The sequence below is a fragment of the Numenius arquata genome, chromosome 7 (genome assembly GCF_964106895.1).
Source record: "Numenius arquata chromosome 7, bNumArq3.hap1.1, whole genome shotgun sequence".
In the NCBI taxonomy this organism is placed as follows: Eukaryota; Metazoa; Chordata; class Aves; order Charadriiformes; family Scolopacidae; genus Numenius; species Numenius arquata.
In genome coordinates, this window is record NC_133582.1 from 15,040,031 (window position 1) to 15,061,688 (window position 21,658).

Below are 21,658 nucleotides of genomic sequence, written 5' to 3' on the forward strand. Positions count from 1 at the left end.
TCTCTTTCTTTGTAAGCTTTCGTGAAAAGAAAGGGAATAGATTATAATAATATTGTAGCACCAATGCTATTGTGTTTGCAGTAGCCTTAGCCCAAGATAATGATTTGATTAGCATGGCTTTTTCACTTACCGGAATTAAAGATACATGGATTTTCTTGGGATTCTGTGCTTTCAGGATGATTTCTTTTCCCCTTCTTTCTTCAGCTGTTTATCTTTGCAGAGAAGTTGGAGGTTAAAAATAGGTCTAGAGCCCTCAGTAATAGCCAAGGGAAAAAAAAATAGTACAATGAGTCATCACAGTCACTCCTGCAGATATTTGTAACCCGTAAGTCCTGTGCAACGCATTTGTTCAAAAAGGCCATTGTTCCTTAAATCACTGCTCATAGTTCTTCTAAAATTTAAGGGTTTTCTTTTTCCTGCAGTGTAGTTGCTATAAATGAGATCTGACATTTCCAGTTTTGATATTTGAATAGCCCCAAAGAGGCTTTGAAAAATTTGACACACAGAATATGAAGCGCTTAACGAGAGTATTAAAGATAAACTAATAGTTCATAGTGCAGTGAAGAAGCAGAGTAATTTAGTGGATTCTAGCAGTCTAAAGAATTTTAATGGTGTTGAATTACCTACCAAAAAAAAGTTTTATTGCTTTAATTCAATTGTTGATAGAGGTATATTTTCTAAAACATTAAAACTTTTCCTCCCTTTCTGTTATAGCTTCTTTTCCTTCTAGCTATATAACACCCAGAAGTTGTGTATGTTGGCAGTAGTAATAACAGATAAGCAGAGCTATTCCCTTTACCAGAGGGTGTGAAATCTTGATCCCACTGAGGTTAGTGAGAATTTTGCTCTCGGCCTCAGGCCTTGAATCAAAAAAAGCACCTTTTAGTGCAGCTGGTTTTGAGTTTTCTAACAGAAGCAATTATTGTGACTACTCGCAGACATCTATATCACACTTGGAATCTTACAGGTTGTTTAAAGGGGAGACAAAAGATCCTTTTCTGAGACAATTCAGACATTACAAAAATCAAACAAGATCTTTTTGACGCTGAGCTTTGTTTATTCCCTTTTATGCCCCAGTCTGTTTTGCAACAAAACTTGGTGAGGTCCATGTATTTGATGTTTGATTTACAGAATTTCTAATCTTCGTAGTAAAAGGAAAAGAAAAAGAATATTTTCAACTTAAAAAGTAGTAGTAGTTTCAGTTGTCTCTGTTGCCAGAATTTTATTGTGATCTGTTCAATTTTTATTGTTCCTAATTTTCTATTTCTAAATATGTATTCTTTAATGTGAAAATAATTATTTTTACACCCTGCCCCCAACAGAGCACTACCCAGAGAGAACAAGTAATATCTACCCTCATTTAATTCCCTGTGCGTCCATTCTATATTAATTTTCTAGTTGATGGACTTCTGAAAATGGTTACTTTTTTGTTTTGAATATGTGAATGATTTCCAGCTTAGTTCTTTGCTTCGATAGTTGTAAGGGAGACTTCAGTTTTGTGATCTTGATTTCATTTTTGCAGATGATATTCATGCTGATGGTTTATCACAGCAGTGTGTCTCCTCTCTAATGCAGACAATAATAAATACAGCTTTGGCTTGAGGAAAGCTATTCTCTTTTTCTCTTTTCTCTTTTTTTTTTTTTTTTTTTTGTCTCTCTAGAAATACTGCAGCACAGTCCAGCTTGATTCTGGAATAGACTACAGGAAACGAGTGCTTCCTGCTGCTGGAAAACTTTACTACCTGTAAGTTTATCTGTGATACGTTATTTGCCCTCTTTTTCCTTCTTATTAAGCAATAATTTCCTAGTCAATGGGAAATGAAAAAATGTATAGCAGAATTAGCAGAGTGTGACTTTTCCTTTCTTTGCCTTCTGGTCCATTTTGTTCAGCAAACCGCCTTCCATTATGCCTTGATATTAACTTCATTAAATTACATTTTCAGTATCCACACTAGCATCATTTATAATGTTTGACTGAATAAAAACTAATTAGATTTTTTGGGGAGGTGTGGTGTTTGGAGAACTGAAGTGACAGATGGTTAGAAAGTAATGAATATCCTCTTGTAAGAGATTGCACAATTCTCTTATAATAGAAGAACATCCTTATTGTATTTAAGTAATTAAGTATTTATTGAAATCCAATGACAAGGATTCATTTAATGTTGGGTATTTCCAGTGCTGTGGATTAAAAAAAAAATCAGCACCCTCCTATTTTGACAGATTGTTTCTGTTTATCTTGACAAAATTTCTTTAGCACTTTATTGTATATTTGCAGATAAATATATTTTAAAATACTTTCACAGTCCTGCTTATGGTTGCAGCTTGTATCTGCCTGATAGAAATATCCTTTTTTTTTTAAAATACTTTGAAACCTTTGCATTGCAGACACTTTTCTATCTTGTATTTGGTATTATAATATTATTTAATCAATGACAACTTGAGCAAGGCAAACAGTAACTTAAAATAAGATTTATAACCATTATATCTTTCAACCCAACATACAACATTGATTTTAATATCATATTTCCATTAAGAAATGTGCAGCATTTTCATCGATGTGATAGATAGTTTAAACAAAGTATGTTTGTATCACTTTATGAAGTTAGAAATTGTAGTTGTTTGTCTGGAAGGAGGAGTACTGCTTAGCAGAATTACGACAGGTCGTTCTTCCTGCTTTGGGAAGGAAATGACAGAATTTTATATGTGGAAAATGGTTCAAATGCACATACTCTATCTGTACTCAAGAAAAGTAACTCTAGTTCTATATTCTTGCCTGGCTCTAAGTTGTTTTATGTTTTGCGGTGTCTGCTTGGAAGTACTGCTTGGAGCCGCCACTCTTATCTCAAAATTGCTCATTGTGGCTCTTGTTCCGATGCCTACGTAGCTGTCCCTCCTTATGGCTCCGCTTATTGTGCCCATTGCACTCAGTGACTTTTTGTTTGATAATTGTGGAGAGCACCTACCGTATTCTTTTCTCACTGTCCGTACTCTGGAGAAAGGAAGAGCACGTATGTGGTTTCTAGCAGGTAAATGGTGCCTATGGTATCAGCTCTTAGAGGAGGAGAAGAAAATATGAGCAAGCCCTAGAGGTAGTACCCAGCCAAAGTATTTTGTGGTGATTGAGTGAATGGAAGAGATTGGTGATAAGTCTGTCTCACGTTCTCTCATTGGAAGAATGTTGGTTACCTCTAGAACTTGTTGTGTAAATCATTAGGAAGCAGTGTGGGGGGAAAAAAATAATCCCATAGCTGCCAATGGATAGAAGAAACTTGTTTCATTGTCCTTTCTTTTTTTGAGGGAATCTTACTCATTCTTCTATTCAAACTTGCCTATTGGAGCTTTTAACCCTGCAGAACTAGCATAGTATGTGGGGATTTCTTTTTTTGTCTTAAAATTAGATACTATACACTATTTTGCTACAGATTTTTAAAATTACTTAGCAGTCCTGTGCCCAAAAGAAAATGTTCTTGTCCATCATGTTTACATTCCTCTATTCATGGTTATAGTATCATCATCAAGTTTTTTTTTTAAAAATCCTCTTGATGCTTCATAATTTGTGTAGCCATTTCTTCATTTAAAATACGCAACTAAGGGTTGCTTAAAGCTGTTTCATACTCATCTGAAAGCAGTCAGTGTAACACAATTACAAGATTCCTGATCAAAGCAGCTTCCTTGATCTCACTCTCAGGTGTCTATTTTCGAAACAAACTTTCTTGGCAATTAGGTGCAAATGTCTGCCTGGGCACCGTATTTGGCTGTTTCTGCTTGTAGCCTTTACATCAAACTTTTTGATAGTTATGTGCATACGCTTGTGCATACTCTTCAGTATATATGTACCCTTTTTCCCCCTTTTGTGGCTTTTTTTTCTGGTTTTGTCTGTTCCTTTTCATTTGTCATTTTGTCACAGGAAAGCAGCACACAAACATAAATTTTGAGAGAAACTGCTTTTTTTGAAGTTACAATTTTATGTAATCTACTATTCACAAAAGGTTCTTTAAAGCGTTTGAAATAGCACTTGCGGAAGTTCGGTGGGTTTTTTCCCCAAATCTTTGTATCATCAATGCTTGCTATCATTAAGCTTGAGCTAAAAAGTAGTTATTTCAGTTCTGATGTTAATATTTTTAAGGTGCTTGAGGCCTAATGAACAGGAAAGTAATTGTGTAACATGCTGATCATCACTTGTCGTTTAGAGGATGTCTAGAACTGTGTGAAGCAACGCAACTAGCGTGCACCCATGATCCGTAACAGCAGACTTTTCACACCAAATGAGGTCATACACACTTCAGTGAAGCATTTCCTTGACTAAACTAGAACTATATCCTACTTCTAGTTTATTGTCTACTGTAGCATTAATTTACTGTTTTCAGCTTTCAAACTCAGCTAGAAGTATTATGTATGTTCTCTAAAAATGAAACACAGAAAGGTGGGCCCTCTAACCTATTCAGGGACAAAAAAATATTCTCTAATCCAGCTGATTTATAGGTCAACCAGAAGATGAATTATAAACTTTACTTCAGCTTCCAGCACAGATATTTTGCATTTTCACTGTCTGTGTGTGAGTTGATCTTTTCCCAAATAGTACTGGGGACAGAAGACTGTTTTGGGGACTGATAAAATTACTATTGGAGGGATCATGCTGATATTTTGAATTTCATAGTTTAATTTTGCAAATTGTTTCATCAATACAATCAGTTGACTTGATATTTTTTTTTTGTCCCCCACCAAAAAAGCTGCTCCAATATTTAATTCACAAAGTCCCCTCTCAGAAATTTCAAAGGATACTTCTTTAGGTGCTTGACTGCCTTGCCTTGTCTATTTGCTCTTATTTTGCATGCAAGATAGAGCCAGAAGCCTTTTTTCTCATTGTGTACACATAGTGTTAATGGATCTGCTCTGCCTGTATTGCCTCATTACTGGAAACAGCTCAAAACACAGAAGTCTTTCAGTGTATGCAAATAAGGCAGAATCATCTACCTGAGAGTTAATATTCTCTACTTTTAAGTGTATTCTAAATCTAATGTTTGTATTTAGAGCATAACATCCTGTTCTCTTTTTTATGGGCAAAAAGCTAAGCAGGCTCAGGCAGCTGTTTGATGTTGGCTTCAAGTGTTATTAATTTCATATTCTATTATTCTTTTCACTGTAGCACAAGTGAAGCTGATGTGGAGGCTGTCATGGATAAGTTGTTTGATGAGCTGGCTCAGAAACAAAATGATTGTACGTAAGTTAATTTCTCTTGAAAGAGAATACATTTAGAACACAATGCCCAATCTCCACTGACCAATTAATAAGTTCCATTGCTGTATATGGGTTGATGCCACACTCAAGTGGCAGTCATTGTATCAGCATTTTGTCTAATTTATGTGTTGAATCATGTGCTATTATTCATCAAGCTATGCATTTCCTATCTGTAAGAGATGAATTTTATAGTAATTATCCAGAGAAGATTGAGTCTTTGTTCATGTTCCCATAGTAACTAGACCAAGGATTCTAAAAGTGCAAGGCAGAGAGCTGAGGCTGAATAAAGCGTGTGGAACCATTGCAGACTTCACATTTGAAGAGCTGTGCGACAGAGTGAGTACCCAGTCAAATCTAGATCTGTTAACGCTCAGACTTTTCACAGGTATAAAAAGAAAAAACAAACAAAACTCCAAACACAAAACTTCACTATTTTCCCAAGCTGTACTAAATTAAAAAGAATTTTTTTTAACGTGGCAAAAAGATTTTGAATTTAACAGAAAAAAAACCCCACCTCCTCCCCAAATGAAAAATAATTTTTTTTTAATGATACAGTAAATTGACTCAAGTACGATAGTCTTCAAAAATCCTAATATAGTATGTGCCTTGGCTAACATCATTGCTGGAATATTAGTAGTCGCAACATCAATATGTAAATAACATTCAAATACTGTTTTTAAAATCTGGGGTCTAAGTTGTTACTCAAGCAAAGGCGTAGTAATCCTGGCACCACTAGAGTAAAGCTGTTGGTGCATGCCTTAGTTGTGACTAGCTGTACAAGGGCTGCTTAGTCCCAACCTTCTCAGAATTTGCCCAATTTTGCTAAATATTGCCAAATTTTCTGCTAAACATGTGGGATGTGATTCCTGAAAAGCTCTCTTTGTACATAACTGCCAGTGAGTTTGAACACAGTCCCCTAGAAGTTGCATCGTACTTCAGTGACTTCTCTGCTGACACCCAAATTTATTGTTAAATGATGACAACTCTAAACTGGGCTGATAGCGTCTTTGATTCAGGATGCTGACCAGTCCTTTGGTTATAACATTATGTTTTCAATTCCTTGTAGCTACCAAGTCAGTAACTATTTGGATAGAAATTTCACTGGTTATGTTTCAGACATATGTTTTAGGCTTTGATTTTTAGTTTCAGGTAAAAACAGCCATTTGTGAGAACGGAGCTATGTCATGGGTAGTACCGCTTGCTATTCACAAAAAGTTTTGAGACATTTTCCTCATTGTGCCTCTTAATGTACCAGGGAACTAGGCTGACAGCAGATGCTTGTGAAATTCTTTAGTGCTTAAATAGGATGATAAATTGCTTTTATGGAGAAGTGCTCTGGTAGGTCACGTGGCAGCAGCCACTACTTTGGATCTGAATGTTCTGATCCTGTTGAAGAATTATATGGGGTTCATAAAGAATTATATGGGTTTCAGACCATCTTGGTGTAACAGAGCTGAGTTGCTTGGGTTTTGTTCAGGACAAGTAAAGAGAATACTTATCAAATGTCAAATATCATTTAACAGTATTGTTCTTACACTGATTGCCCAGGACCTGGGAAGTCATGCTGGCCCAATCCAGATACCTTCTGCAGATGTGTTATGATAGTCTGTGATGGAACAATCACATGCTTAAAACTAAAACAACACAGCAGACAATAAATGTTTTCTTCAACAGCTTCCTCGGTCATCGCCTATTTTCCTTGCATATGCCCCCATTTCTTTCTACCTTTAATAATTATATACACTTATGTATTTTGCCAGATTTTTTTTTTTTTTAGATCACTGATGTACCTTCATAAATATTACGTGAGTGTATTGGTAAGGTAGTATCACTGTGCTCACTTCATTTGTAGAGAAGTAAAGTCATGAAGTTCAGACTTGTCCATTAAATTTGGATGAATGGCTTGAGTTACGTCTAATATGATTTTTTTTCATGAATGTGAACTTTTATAGGGCTTCATAGCAATAGTAAAAAATTCCCATCAGACTAAGCTGCATTTAAGACTTAGCCTGCCCTGTTGCTCAGTTTGCCCACCCTGTTGCCTTTAAAATCTGCTAAAAGGCAAAAGAAAAATTCAGTTGTCAAACCATGAAACCATGTTCTTTTTTTCATCAAATCGTTTAACTCTTCAATGGAAAAAAGTTATACACGCAATATCTCTTTTTACTAGAATGAGAAGTCATTCCCGCTAATGCCACAGAAGAAAAGGAAAAATAAGTAGGATCTAGAAGGGTGCACTGGTGTTTCGTAGCCAAAAAAACCCAACCAAAGTCAGGAAACATTCAATATGAGAGGAAGTATAAAGTTATTCATATATATTTAAGTGTGCTGGCTAATAGTGGGAACTAACTGTGGAGGACAGCTGTAGGAGACATTGCTAGAAGGTATTTGGTACTGCTTGTGGTACCAAATGGTGGGTAAGTTGACAGGCATCGTGAGTGCAGCTATTAAGAACAGGGAAACCAGGAGGCTGGGAAAGATGTAATGAAAAGGAAGATCCACAGAAGAAAATAGCGGAGGGGAATTTGTTGTATTTGGCCCAAGTGAGTCTGCACGTTTCTTTGTGCAGAACGTGGGGTCCAAATCCCATGGGAAGGCAGATTGTGTGAAGGAACACGGAGCAGGGAATCTTCCTAGTTGGAGCCTGGAGCAACCAGGAAGGGAAAAACTGACAGCCCAAGCAGAGAGTCCTAGGTAGATAAATGCAATTTAGTGTCGTAGGAGCCAATTAAACTTAGAATTGTAAAGAAGTTTTGCAGTTCGTTTTATATCAGTGATAAGACCCTGGTGACAAGCATGAGAAATGGGAAATTCTCACTAATGGAGAAAATTGAGATATAATTGATATGAATTGTCCCACAAGGTTTCAATAGTAAAATAAGAATGTGAAATCAGTGCCTACAGCCTAGTTAAGGAAAGAGTGGCTAAAAGGAGTGGAGGACAGTATGCAACATTAAGGCAGGTACCAGTGTCTTTAAAGTTAATTAATACAAGGATCTTGAATACACATCAATCAGTCTACTAATTAACAAACCCAAGAGGGTAGTACTCGTAGGGGTCTATTGCAAATGGAATGAGGTACGTTACTTCTTGAGCACTTGGCTATAAAAAGCATATAAAGAAAAAATACTGCTGTATGGGAAGCTTATGCTGTAGATGAAATGCAGAAAATGGTGAAATGTAATTAGCCTGAAAATTGCAAATGATAATTTTCTAGCATAAAATGTACTGCATGCAGTACAAGGTCATTTGGTTTAAGCAGCTTTATGGAAGCTTACAGTGAGGAATTCATCTAGAAATTTGTGTTGCATAGGGACAGTCTTCTCTGTAATTTTCTAACATTCAGTGTAGCCAAAAGATACTTCCAAACAGTAAAATTACCTATTAGACTGTTCAGGAAGAACTATTTTCAAAAGCAAAGGGGATATATGACCAAAATTAACTTGAAAGGCAAGCATAATCAACAACAACAAAAAGAACAAGAAGGACTTTTTGAGGAAGAAGATAGTAAAAGTACGTCCTGTGTTACTGTCAGGACAGAATCAAGCGTGTGTGTGCCTGGAGGGGGAGCAACGAAAACAAGATGTTGGGTGCAGTTTTTTTCTCAACAGAACTGAGATTTTGGGGAGGCGGGAGAGGGTTTGCTCTGGCTTTTGTAAATCTAAGCAAACACAAAATTTTACATGTAGAAATTTGGAACGCAAGCCATACCTACAGGAGAAGACTGTGTCCTAGGCATAGTGACTTGGAAATAGATTTAAGCATTGTAATGGACGAGCAGCTAAAAAGAAGCTTGTGGACCAGTGGTAGAGCATTTAGACCTAATTTCATCTGGGATGGGTAGAGTGGAAATAAACAGGAGGGTAGAAAGATTATTGTAATTTTGAAAACACCTCAGATTGATGGCAGAATGTTAGGTGTAGTTTTGACATCGGAATTTTAGAAAAGACATTGAAAAACCTGAAGAGGCTGTTGAAAAAGCCATGAATCATTTGAGCTGGAGAATTTGTGCCCTCAGATGACAGACTTACAGTTCAATTTGTTCAGCTTATCAAAAAGAGGACTGGAAGATGAAAATTTTATGATGTACAACTGTTTTCACAGGGAAAAAAAAATACGGGTATTAATGGACTTCTAAATCTAGGAGAAGGCAGCATAATGAAAACTAGAGACTACAGAGACATCCAGATTTAAAAAAAAAGAAAAGAAGAAAAAGCACCCATTCACACATTTGAATCAGTAAAGGAAGTGGCAGAACCTCTTTGTACTGTGTTTCAGATCAAAACCGGGTGTCATTTTAGGAAGAAGTGTGTGAGCTAAGTACTAGTTCTTAGGTTTAGCTGTCTCTAAAATTCAGGAAATTGGAGGATCTTGTGATCTGTCCTTAAACCATCCGAAACTAGGGATGTGAGCGTCAGGGTCCCCGCTGCCTGTTGGAGATGATCTCACTGCACCCGCAGTACGAGTTGAGCGGCCAGCAGGGGAACGTGCCCCGTCTGTCTCAAGGGGATACCCTGCTCTCAGCATCTTCATCCTTTGGGAGCGGCCAATACTTAAGTCTATCGATTTGTGCATTTTTCCGAGGTTTTAATTTCCTTGGATTTGAGTGGGGTTTCATGGGACACATAAAAGACATTTCCATGATACCAAGCAACCTGTCTTCCAAAGTTTACATTCCTGGTCCACAGCATGGAAGCACTGCAACTTCTCACTGAGCCACTGCTAAAGGGAAGTCTGGCTTGAGCAGCAGGGTCTATAATAGCCCTACTGTCAGAAATATAGTAATGGACTGAAACTTTTACAAATAAATATTGTCACACAGAGAGATGCGTGTCCACATGAAGTCAATTTGAAGCATCCATTCAGAATGGGAGAATTTTAAGATGAAAACTAGTTTCATAATAGAAGGTGGATATCAACTCTGGTTAGGCTTTTGTATATGTTTCCCATCTAGTAAATACAAGACAGCAAGATTTTTTTTTTTTTGTGTGTATGTGTGAAAAAGTTTATATGGTCAACATCTTCTGACAGAACAAAATATCATACAAAATCAAATATCAAAATATCATACAATTTGATTTAGTTAACACAGTTAATTGTGGTTAAATTTATTCCTTTTGTATTTGGTTCATAATTCCAAAACCAGTATATAATTTAAGGTAGAGGGATCAGTGTATGTAATGAAGGGAATCAATTGTTCTAGGAAGTTATTTTTGATTGCAATGAATTGTTGCAATAATATCTTGGACACCATTTTTTGGAGTTTTCTGAAACTGGCATATACCAGTGCTTGTGTGGTTCTCAGTAGTCATCGCAGCATGAACAAACAACATTGTAGTCAAAACTTGGTGAATTGATTCCTTTGGCCATCTATAACTTTTAATGGTTCCAGAAAGAAGAATTTAAGTTTTGCAAGCGTCAGTGTGTGTGAAAGGTTGAATGCTTTTGTTATGTTTGAGAAATAGCTTTCAGCCAAACGACACTGCTTTCACATTGCTGTGACAATATGTCTTCTGTGGTGTAGGATTAAGGAGATGCGTTTGAAATTGGTCAAGTGATTATTTATTTAGACAGTAACTTCTGTAATGTGCAATACTTTGTCTGAACAGTCTGTATATCTCTTTTCAAATTCAATGATGTTTGCTTTGAAATAAAATAAAAATTCTCTTTTAAAGGGATATAATAAAACATTTTCCACTTTGGTATCACATGATTTCATGAAATGTCAGCCAATAAATAATAGATGAAAATAGCAAATCAACAATTTGTAACTTCATACTGTTCGAAGCATCTCCTAGCTTTAAGTGGAATTTTCAAAATAGCTGCTTTTGTAATTAATACCTAATGGCCTTGGGAGATAGAATTAGTGCCCTGCTAGTGTTATAGTCTGTATTTTCTTTTTTCATGTGTTAGCATCAATTTTTTTCATGTCAAGAAAATTACAAGGTATTTCTGCATTAAAAAAATGCATCAGAGATGGGTAATTACAAGTTGCCCATTAATACTTCTAAAAATAAAACGCAGAGAATATATTGTATGCAGTGCTGGTGCAATATGCACTTGACATAGTAAGAAGCGTCTTGTTACATTATTGTTGACAGCAGTTTTTAATTTCCCAAGTTTTAGCTAACTTAGTTAAGATCAAATTTATACACTTAGCTTTTTTTTTTTGCGTTACTGGCTTATGTGAACACGTGGAAAACTAAAAAATGCTGGATGAGAGGATACTGATCTATTGTAGTTGCTTTACAGCAAAACGAGAAATAGTTTTTCAGATGTGACACACCAGGGTTTGTGGCAGTACGGCACGTGGTAGTGTTTGTCGGGGCGTGAAAGTAGACACCTACTCACCAGAATGGAGTCCTGTAAATGTGCCTCTCCAGTGTAATCATCCAGGAGAACTAGGGCTGGTTTTTATCAAAATGTTTGTTATCTTACCATCTTTTCTAAGGCCCCATACAATGAACAAATGTAGCCAGAGAAAGCTGGGAGAGGCACCAAGCAGAATATTAACATATAGTTACTGAATTTTAATGCTAATGTTATCTTCCTCCATACTTTGTGGCCTTTAATTAATTTCTGCCTGTCATTTTGTCCATCTATACAATGAGGAGTAAGTTTACCAATGGAATTAGATTGTTGCAAAACATAATTAGTTATTGTTTTTCATTGAGTTATTGGGTGAATAAAAGGATTGCCACAATAGTGGGTTCTAAGGAGCTAGTTCTTGACAAGCAAATACAGGTTATAATTGTCCTTGACAAATTATAGAAAGCTTTTTGCATGGTCAGATCTGATAATTTGAACTCAATGTGTTTATAAAAAACTTTTTTTTCCGTATCCCTTTTCTCGGCCATTGTGCATATATCCAAAGTTCAGATGAAAATATCTTTTAAAATAAAATGTACGTATTAACTTGACTTTAACAATATTCTAAACGAGCAATCATGCAAATGTCAGTCTTCCTGCCCCATCAGAGTGGTTTCATTTCTCTGTGTTTACACATAAAGGCCAGTGTTCATCACGCCTTAGGAAAATCACCCTCTGCCAGTCCTCTTTCTTCACTTCCCTTTCCTTTTTAAAATTTTGCTTAAAAACTTGTAGTTGTGACAGTTTGGCTTGAATCTCAGTCTGGTATAAATAATTTAGACAACAGAGTATCTTATATGTAATCTTCCAAGGTCCTAAGGGAGTAAGGAGATTCTGTCGCTCAGAATACTATCTTTTTAAGTCTTCCTCTCGCTTGTGCATAGCAACTACTGCCCTCTGCTGGGAATACTGACTTCTTAGTGTACTCAAATACATTTTAGCCTCTTTAGAAAGGTTGAATAACTTCGTTTCATGGAGACTATAGTGTTTTCATTAGGTAATTTAATATATCCTTTCATCCAGCTGCCAAGTAGCAATGAACACAGTGTCTTAACATTATAGGAAGGTATATCTATAAAACAGATTTTGTGGACGGGTAAACTAAAGAACAAAGGGATGTAAAATGCAAAAGGTTTAATACAGAAATGCACACAAGTTCATAAACAAGAAGTCACTGGTACCTGGAAAGTTTATCAGCAAAGTATTGCCATATGCACATTCTGTTCCTGTATTCATCCTACACAGCTGCTTCTGGCCCCTGTTAGAGGATACAGGGCTAGATGAATCTATGGGGTTTATTATTCTTAAAGTAATTTAAATGAGGTCGTGTTTTCAGCTTAAGCTGGAAAACAGAGCCAGGGAATTTGGGTTGCGAACCATAAGCAAGCATGCTACAGTATAACAAAGCTAAGAAAAGAAATTGAATATTTATGTTGTAAAAGGTTATCTTACTGTGATTTTTTTTTTCGTAGAAGTTGTTTAATGTTTCTGTAATTGGCAAAACACGGTATTCGTGTAGATTAACACAACAGAGAAGTAGCAAACAGTTTCTGTTAGGTTGTTGTTCCATTGCAATAGGCACACTCTGCAGACCAGGAGGTAGATGTGGTTCCTAACTTGAATAGCTTGCACTTCAAAATGAAAGATGTAACTAAGCTTTTTTTTTAAAAAACAAAACAAAAAAGCGCCAAAAAACAAAAACCCCCCAAAAACCAAAACCATTTTCAAAGGCAACCAGTGATTTAGGAATGCAAGTGTGTGTCTTTAAGTCAATTGACTGTCTCCCCTACATGATGACACAACTCAGCTGCATTTGCAGCTTAATGATTCTGAATCATTTCAAGGAAAATGCCTTCATTAAAAACTGCTATGTGTTTCTGCAGGCCATCTCACAACACTTAGTTAGGAAGCTCCAAAACAAAACTGCATGTTATTTTAATCTGTCATCAGTAAGCTCTCTGATGCGATCTTTAATCACACCATAACATCCTTTTTTTTTTTTTTTTTGCCACCAGAAACCTTCAGTAAAACTTGATAAGAAATTGCCTTCTTCATTAAATTCTCATTTTATTAATAATACTTCAAATGAACTTCTCATCTTTGCCTGTAACTTACAGAGCTTTCCAATAGATTTGCACTGCCGTCAATCCTTTAAATTTTTTAACCAAGTTAGCCATGCCCTAACCATCTTACATTTTTATTTACACTGCAGCATGCAACTGCATCACAGATCACGCTTTAGGTTTTTCTGTTCCCTTCTTGAATTATGATCTTGAAATATTACCTCAGTGCTCTATTTTATCAGCCCTACTAGTGATAGAGTGTGGCTCCTTTGGAAACAACAGAAAGAGCTCTATAATTTTTGCTTATTGCTTCGTGTCTATGTTGCAAATATGGTCTAGTCTTAAACTGTATGTTGGTTTTAGGAAGTTTTGGAGTGTTGGAGTGTCTGCACTAAATTGTAGTTATTGTCGGTCACAACTCTTTGGGCCATTACTGGAACCGGCCTTGGAATATCTTCCAACATAAACAAAAATAAATTTTCTCTTGAGATGAAATGTCTTTTTCTAACATATGTAAAGCGTTCTGTATTCTTTAGCCAATCCTAAAAGATGAGCTACTTTGTCATTCATGAGTCAACAAAGAAGGATGCTTTATACTTTAATTAAATGGAATATATAATAGAAACAGGAGACAACTATCTCTTCAAACAGTCCACAGAGAGCTCCAAATAATAAACATCCTACTTGAACGGAGATGATGATAGCTGAAAATGCATTAAGTAGACAGAGAAACAAAACCAAATGAAGGTGAGAACTCAGTCAAGCAGAGTGAAGTGGAGTAAACACTTTGTCAGGAGGGTAGCCCATGTTAGTGCTAATGCGTTTTGCATTAGTATGATGCCTATAAAATACTGACTCTTGGCATCAGAGTTAATGACAAAAATCTACAACAGTTTTACCTTATACAGACGTGCAGGAGCAATAACACTGTAAGAAAGATTATTGTCTGGTAATGTTTTGGTTGTTTTTTGTTTTGGTTTTTTTTTAATATTGCAGCATGTGAAAGAACTGGTAACAAATGGTAAGTGACAATTGTTGCATAAATGTGTTAATGGTTCTGAGGTTGAGTGTTGATCAATAATTGATGAAACAAAAAAAGATCAGACAGTACCAGAAACACGCACCAAATCGTTATTTTTAGAATGTTTTTCAGAGGACCAGATTAATCAGGCTAAACTTCTAATAAGAGGATTAGATATATATGTGTCAATATTAGGAGGATTTGTAGCTTCATTAGCAACTTCAGAGGAAGCAATACCTTCATGTATGCTACTGACTGAAATGGAGTACTTTCTGTGACTGGCTGAGGTTATAATTTTTTTTTTTATATTGTTGTAAAATAAATTTCAGCCTTGGAGGGTTATACAGAGGACAGGGGTAGGTGTCTGAAATTATTTGCCACGAGTCTAGTCATCTTGTCCCAAGCAGGTATCATTGGCAGCCAGGACCCAGCCAGTTCTTACTGCAAGGTGAGGAAAACGGGCCCTTGGCAATACTGTATAGGGGAGGGGAGGGCTGGTGGCTGCTGAAACAACAGAAATCTCCTCCTCAGCAGAGCTTCTGTATATGGAGTGTTCAGCCAGAACATCTAGCAGTGGTGTAATCTGGCCTTGAACCCGTTTACCCTGGCTTTCTTCGCTGTCTGGCACAGAGTTGGTACGTGGGTGGTTGTGCCAGCCTTGTGCCAGTTTTGCAAAGGCAGAAGGCCAGTGAGAATGTGACTGGAGAAGCTGTCAGGGTGTCCCTGCGTCGCCCTCCTCCTGCATTTGGAGCATTTTGAGCATAGCTGGTGGGTTAGAAAAGGTTTGAAGCAATTGCAGGCAGCATGGAAATTGGGCCAATACCAAGGTTAGAGGAATACATAAAGAGTTTTAAACTGTCCCTGGAGCATTTGAAAATTTGCTGGTTGTTCCTTCTTTTTACAGTAAGTCGAGTAAGTCAGAAGGAAATTAAAGGACTTGTCCAATATAAAAGTAAGTCATGTTGAAGGCAAGATTTAAAGCTTTGTCTTCATCTCCAGGGTTTCTAAACTCTAAAAGGAGAGGGTTTGAGAACTTTCCTATGTGAAGAACTACAGCTGCTGCCAGCTGAGCCCTACACAACAACAGCTTGGCTGACTCGGAGTTTCAGTTGTGTCTCACCAGACTGGAGTCTTGGCAGGGAGGTACAAATTTACTCCATTAAAATACTCATGGCTGCTGAGCTCAGATCTTTCTGATCATAAGATTTTGGAGTCTCCAAAGGCACGTTTCCACCAACACTTACAGAATATTATCACTTAGCGCTGACGTAGGTGTTTCAGAAATTCTTGTTAAACAGCTCAAAATGATCTGCCTTTTATGTCCCTACTTAGAGGAGTTTTTGAATTGCCTGCTTTTCGCACAGCTGAAGTAGATTGAATTCTTGTTTGCCTGTGTTAAAGATGCGTACTGTAACCCTCTATGAACTGTGGGTTTATGTCTGTATAAAAAACAAAAGTAGCATTCCATCTTCCTTTCTTCCCATTTGAAATGCATTAGCCTTATTTTTGTCCTCTACCCATTTGATCTCTCCGACTCCCCAGGTTTTTCATTTTCATGTCTGGACACCCACCAAGGTGCCCACCAAGTTCTTAGATGTATAGCTCAGCAGCTGGGTGCTTCAGTTTGCATATTTTTCAAAAGTTTGAAGCCTTTATTTTTTATTTATTTTTTCATTTTAGGAATCCGCTTTTAATATTTTATACCTTGTATTTGAAACAAGGAAGGTGTATTCATACGGTTTGGGTGAGAAAGCAGATCACATTTGGGGCAAGACAGAGTAATTCCTCGGGGGTTTGGGCTTCGGCAGAAGAGTGCTTGGGTTCTTCATGTGATAAAAGAACAAACCAGAATAGCAGTGATGTCTCTAATTTCTTATCTAAAGACAGACATGAGAAATTACTTCCTTTCTCACACATAATTATATCACTGCTGTTGCCCCTTTCAGGTCCTCAGCACACAGACATACTTGATCCCCTCTGTACTTAACAGTACTTCAGTCCCAAGTATGGAGTAAAAATTACCGTTACCTGAACTGTTTGCTTAAATCTTAAAATCTCCAGCAGCATCGCAGTATTTAGTGCTTCCATTGTTTTCTTTTGCACTTGATATGACTGTTGTCCAGCTGGCTCGTACTTGTGTCTGATGGTGAGATACGCGGTGGGTTTGCTCTGTAATGTTTCCATCCACCAGTTCCTTTCACTTTCTTTAACCTTTTCATGCTTTATTTCATCAAAAAAATTTCAAGTTCAGCTACTCATTGTCCAGATGAGATATTTTTTTTTAGAGGTGATGCAGGAGGCTGTTGCTGTTGGCCCTGGTGATGATTAGTTTCTTGGTTTCTGGTTAAGAAGTCCATAGTAGTGGCTGGGAGCCTGAAAGGGAGGGAGAAATAAACAGTATCTATAACTTTGAGGGGAGGATATAGTATATACTGCTCTTAAACACTGCCAAAAATACTTGAAAGCTTTTGTAATAATTCTTTTTTGTAGATTCCACAGGGAAGTTGCGCAGTTGTGAGTGGGAAAGCAGGGTGATTCATGAGACAGCAAATGGGAGAACTGGCTCAGAGTCAGAGACTTTAATACCTGCCAGGGGGGTTTAGCTGGTGAGAAGCTCTAGCTTATTCACATTAATTTTCAGAAGAATTTTTGGAATGCCAACAGGGCTTCACTCTCCTGTGCTTGCGTATAGACCGTTTCTATGGGTTTTTCATTCTTGCATCTAAATAAAACCGAAAGCCCTGGTCATGGACAGCCATTAATAATTGCTCAAAATAACTTCTCGCAGCAGGATTCTAGTTAAGCAGTTGTGCTTGGCCTGCAGCAAATTTGTCTAGCAATTTCAGTTAGAGAAAATATTTTTTATTTCCTGTTTTTAAGATACTGGCAGTATTGCAGTGCTTTATAACCATATTATAGTGGTGATACAGCACATTTCATTAGCTGGGAGGGGAGCTGTGACATTATCATGCCAAATGGTGCTGATCTTGCTCTATGGAGTAGTTGTGTCCATGATACTGAAGTGCTTGCACAAGTAAAACTAATGGGACGAGTTTCAGGCATAGTAAGTTTGTCTCCTAAACACGATGACTTAATAGCTCAAGATAAAGTACTGCCTGCAGTACTAATAGGGTAGATCTTGCAGAAGAAATTATACCTTCCATGTAATGAAAAAGTAATTTTAAATGAATGTATTTAAATGTCTACTGGAATGAGCTACTGCTGTTTGTTCATATCTTCTATTGATGGTTTAGATACATAAATAGAAACTAATAAGTTCTTACTATAGATTTTTATTTCATCATTACAGGTTAAACTATCAACAAAGGAACTGCTGAAAAATTGTATTTTTGTCTGTTTCCTGTTGCTTTCAGTACTTAGAACATAAGATTTTTATTCAGTCTGGGTTAGTCTTGGGTGGTGAACTAAATGCAGGTCTGCTTATGATTTAGTAACAGCCTATGCATTTGTGTTTAAAAATGGAACTGCTGGAAAAGCATCCTCATAGCTGTTCAAATTATTTATGCTTTAGGTTGACTTTGTAGCTTAACCATGTTTTTTCTTTTCTTCTACGGATTATGGTTTATAGTGATTATTTTGTTTGAGGTTGTCAGAGAGATTGTAACTTAGGATGCAGAAGAGCCACATTTTTAACTATGAAACACTGTTAAGGTAAAGCTGGCAGTATGAATGAGCACCCAAATATACCTATGTCAGTAAGAGCAAACAAGCATTACTGAAGCAAGATATGAAGTAACAAAAATAGGAATATGATCAGGACTTTACACCCTCTCTTCTGTAACTGTAGTATTTCAAGATAGTGTTTATGGATCATTCTATCGTGGGTTTCCATTTCTTACGCTTTGTTTTGTTTCAGCCTCTTGGGGCCAGTGACTATTTGGAATTATCAAAGCATTTTGACACCGTCTTTGTCCGTGACATACCACTTCTTACACTGGCAAAAAGGACACAAGCTCGTCGTTTCATTACTCTTATTGATACCTTCTACGAGCATAAGGTGAGAACCAAGCCTTTCCGGTATCCTGTATGTATAGGAATGATATCGGCAGCCCTAAAACCTGACTGTTAGAACTGAAGTAAGGCTTTCTGTAGTAATGATTTGGAAAACATAAGCAGAATGAACAAGCACTGCAAAGAAACATCATTCCAGCTTCACAAAAAAGTTCCCATTGCAATAAAGGCAAATAAGCAGGTTTGGTGGTTTTGTTTGGGTTTTTTTCTGTGAGTCTTAAGCATGACCATAAATATAAGCCTGAGCTCATTTGACTTTCTTGAATAGGGAGGGATGTTATTTCTTTCCTAACCCAGGAAAACCACAGAAGCCATGTCATCATTTTAATAATGAAAGATTGTGCTGCCAACTGGGCTGGAGTAAATTTAAATTTTAATCTGTACAGGCAGTTGGTCGGGGATCGGTGCCTTACTGAACAGGTTACTGAGGAATTAATAGTATAGTTACATCGTTAAGTTTAAAGGAAACAGACACTATAGGCTTTACATTAGGTTGCAGAACTGCTAATGGAATAGTAATGATAAATGCAGCACTTCATGTGGATTTACAGAGGTTTCAGTCATGGAAGCAAAATCAGCCCTAGTAAAACAAAGACAAGTTCATGGTTAAGGTGATTCTTTAAAAAGTAATACAAGATATAAAACCTTATCTTATGCATGATTATATATGCACACACTTAAATATTTATGCAATCTGGAAATAGCGATTGAGAATTTTTTTTTCAAGAATATCCAGGCAAGTTGATCAGAAAGGCCCTGATTCAGCAAGATACTGAACTTAGCGTATGAGTAGTCTTGTTCAGGTCAGCCAGATACTTTGTGCTTTATGATTTGGAACTGGACAGTTTCTAGCGGACATGCTATGTATTTATAAACTAATAATAGTGTGCTAGAAATAGGGGGTTGGGGAGTGAGGTGATCTGCTCTATCTATGTGCTGTCATTAAGTTGCAAGCAAACAGCCGCTTTCTATTACTTCCTCCGTAGGAAAATCCCAAGTGTTAAACTCCCATCACAAGTAGTTGTTTGGAAAAACTACCTGAGGGATCGTGTTTTTGAAGACCTGTCCACGACGCAGACATTTTGGCTGCATGCTCTCAGCAAGGGTCTCCTTCTGTAGTCATATTTCAGCCTGTCTTCATTGCAGCCCCCCAGGGATACTGTATCTCACTGCAATTTTCATGCCTGCTGGGAGGAGATACAAGGAGCATCGTTGTTATTAGCAAATAACGTGCACTTGAGTAGCATATGTGAAAGCGAGAGTGGCTCAGCTCATCCCTCTAGGAAATTTGGAATTTAAACATTCTTTAGGTGGAAATACGTGTGTGGTGCACTTACCTACTCAGAGGAATCTAACTATGGGGGGAAAGAAAGCTTTGGTTAACGATACTTTATAGCTGTAACTTTATAAAGTGACCTTGATTGTGAACTCATTGCCTGTGTAGCAGATATTCTTGAGTATTTACTAGCAGTTATGCTGTTCTCTGAGTAAAAGTTACATGAGTTGTTATTGAGAAAAAGATCCTGTAAGGTTAATATTTCAAATGTCAGGTAATTCTGTAGCAGCAGTGCTAATAAGAGAAAGGGAAAATACCTGGAGAAAAAACAAGGTTGTAATTTGAAGTTTGCTTTTCATAAAGTGTCTTTTGTCCCTTTTCTGCAAAACCCAAGTGATGATTTTGTTGCCCGTTTTCCTTCTCTCAGGTGCGTATTATTTGTTCTGCAGCGACTCCTCTCCAAAGCTTGTTCCTGGTAGGAGATGACAGTGGTGAGCTAGAGGACAACAGAGTGTTGATGGATGATTTGGACTTGAGCCAGGTACATGATATTAACATCATCTCCCTTTTGTAACAAAATTGGTTTTGGTCTCATAATTACAGTGGCGTTTTAGGAAGAGGAATCAAGTAAACATTTAACTAGTGATTTGCTGCTTTTTCTGCAGTGTATCTGCCGCTCTCATAATTGCATGTTATGTTATTTATTCATAGTCAAAGAAAATGTCACAGTATATAGAATCATTTTGCGTTAAGTTCTAGGGTCATTTTAATTGTTAATCATTATATCTGTTCAATCATGTATGAAAATACTGATTTAAGTTTAGCTCCTACATTTAAAATACAGAAATAAAAGATGGTCTGTTCTACCTCTTCCTAGACTACATAGGACGGCCTCACAAACAGTACTATTTTGCATGCCGCTTATTGTGGTTTTCCTTTTCCCTATTACCCAGTTATTGTTAATAACTTTTTAAGCGATTTGTCTAAATCAGTATACAATTAGTCAACAGAAGAGTGAAAATAGATGGTTAACATGTCATCATGTTGTTTTAAATCCAAATTATTGCTTTGTTGTGTTCTTTCACAGGATTACCTAGCTGCTTTTCTTTGATTTTTGGATGTTAATTTTACTTTTTTGGTGCCGTGCTGCTGTCTTGTATTGTCAAAGCCTGTAAAGCACTCAGCCTTAGGAGTTAGATAGGATGCACTTTAGTACAGCTGTGTCTCTCACAGTTTTGTGGTACCGTTTTTGTGTATTAATGTAGGATTCCGCCAAAGGACTCTCCATGTTTACAGGAGAAGAGGAAATCTTTGCCTTTCAGCGGACTGTCTCACGGCTTACAGAAATGCAAACTGAACAGTACTGGAAAGATGGGGACAGAAGCAAAAAAACATTATAATTAAAAGTTGAATAAAATCACCAGGAAGTAAAACTACAGAATTGGAAAGCTTTTTAGTACAACTGAAATAATAATTGCACTTTATCATCTGGACCATGCCTTTCTTTCATCAGTTCTTTTTTGTGCTTAAGACATGAGGACTCGGTTACTTTTCTGTACCACCAGTGTGTGGACATGTGAAATTTTGCCTTTATTTTCTTTTCTGTAAAATATAACTTTGACGTTCAGGAAGTTTAATGGGATTAGAATTTTTCTGGCG

At 36.9% G+C, this 21,658-nt stretch overlaps 1 protein-coding gene across 1 annotated transcript in view; it reads left to right on the top strand.

Moving 5' to 3' along the window:
- The window catches only part of AFG1L (AFG1 like ATPase), a 62,256-nt gene extending 40,832 nt beyond the window's left edge, over nucleotides 1-21,424 (top strand). The window contains exons 8-13 of the mRNA XM_074150691.1: nucleotides 1,662-1,744; nucleotides 5,147-5,217; nucleotides 5,474-5,574; nucleotides 18,569-18,709; nucleotides 20,427-20,540; nucleotides 21,265-21,424. Coding sequence (XP_074006792.1) covers nucleotides 1,662-1,744; nucleotides 5,147-5,217; nucleotides 5,474-5,574; nucleotides 18,569-18,709; nucleotides 20,427-20,540; nucleotides 21,265-21,399 — 645 coding nt within the window. The 3' untranslated portion in view covers nucleotides 21,400-21,424. The remainder of the gene's footprint in view (nucleotides 1-1,661; nucleotides 1,745-5,146; nucleotides 5,218-5,473; nucleotides 5,575-18,568; nucleotides 18,710-20,426; nucleotides 20,541-21,264) is intronic.
- Nucleotides 21,425-21,658: the final 234 nt, after the last annotated feature.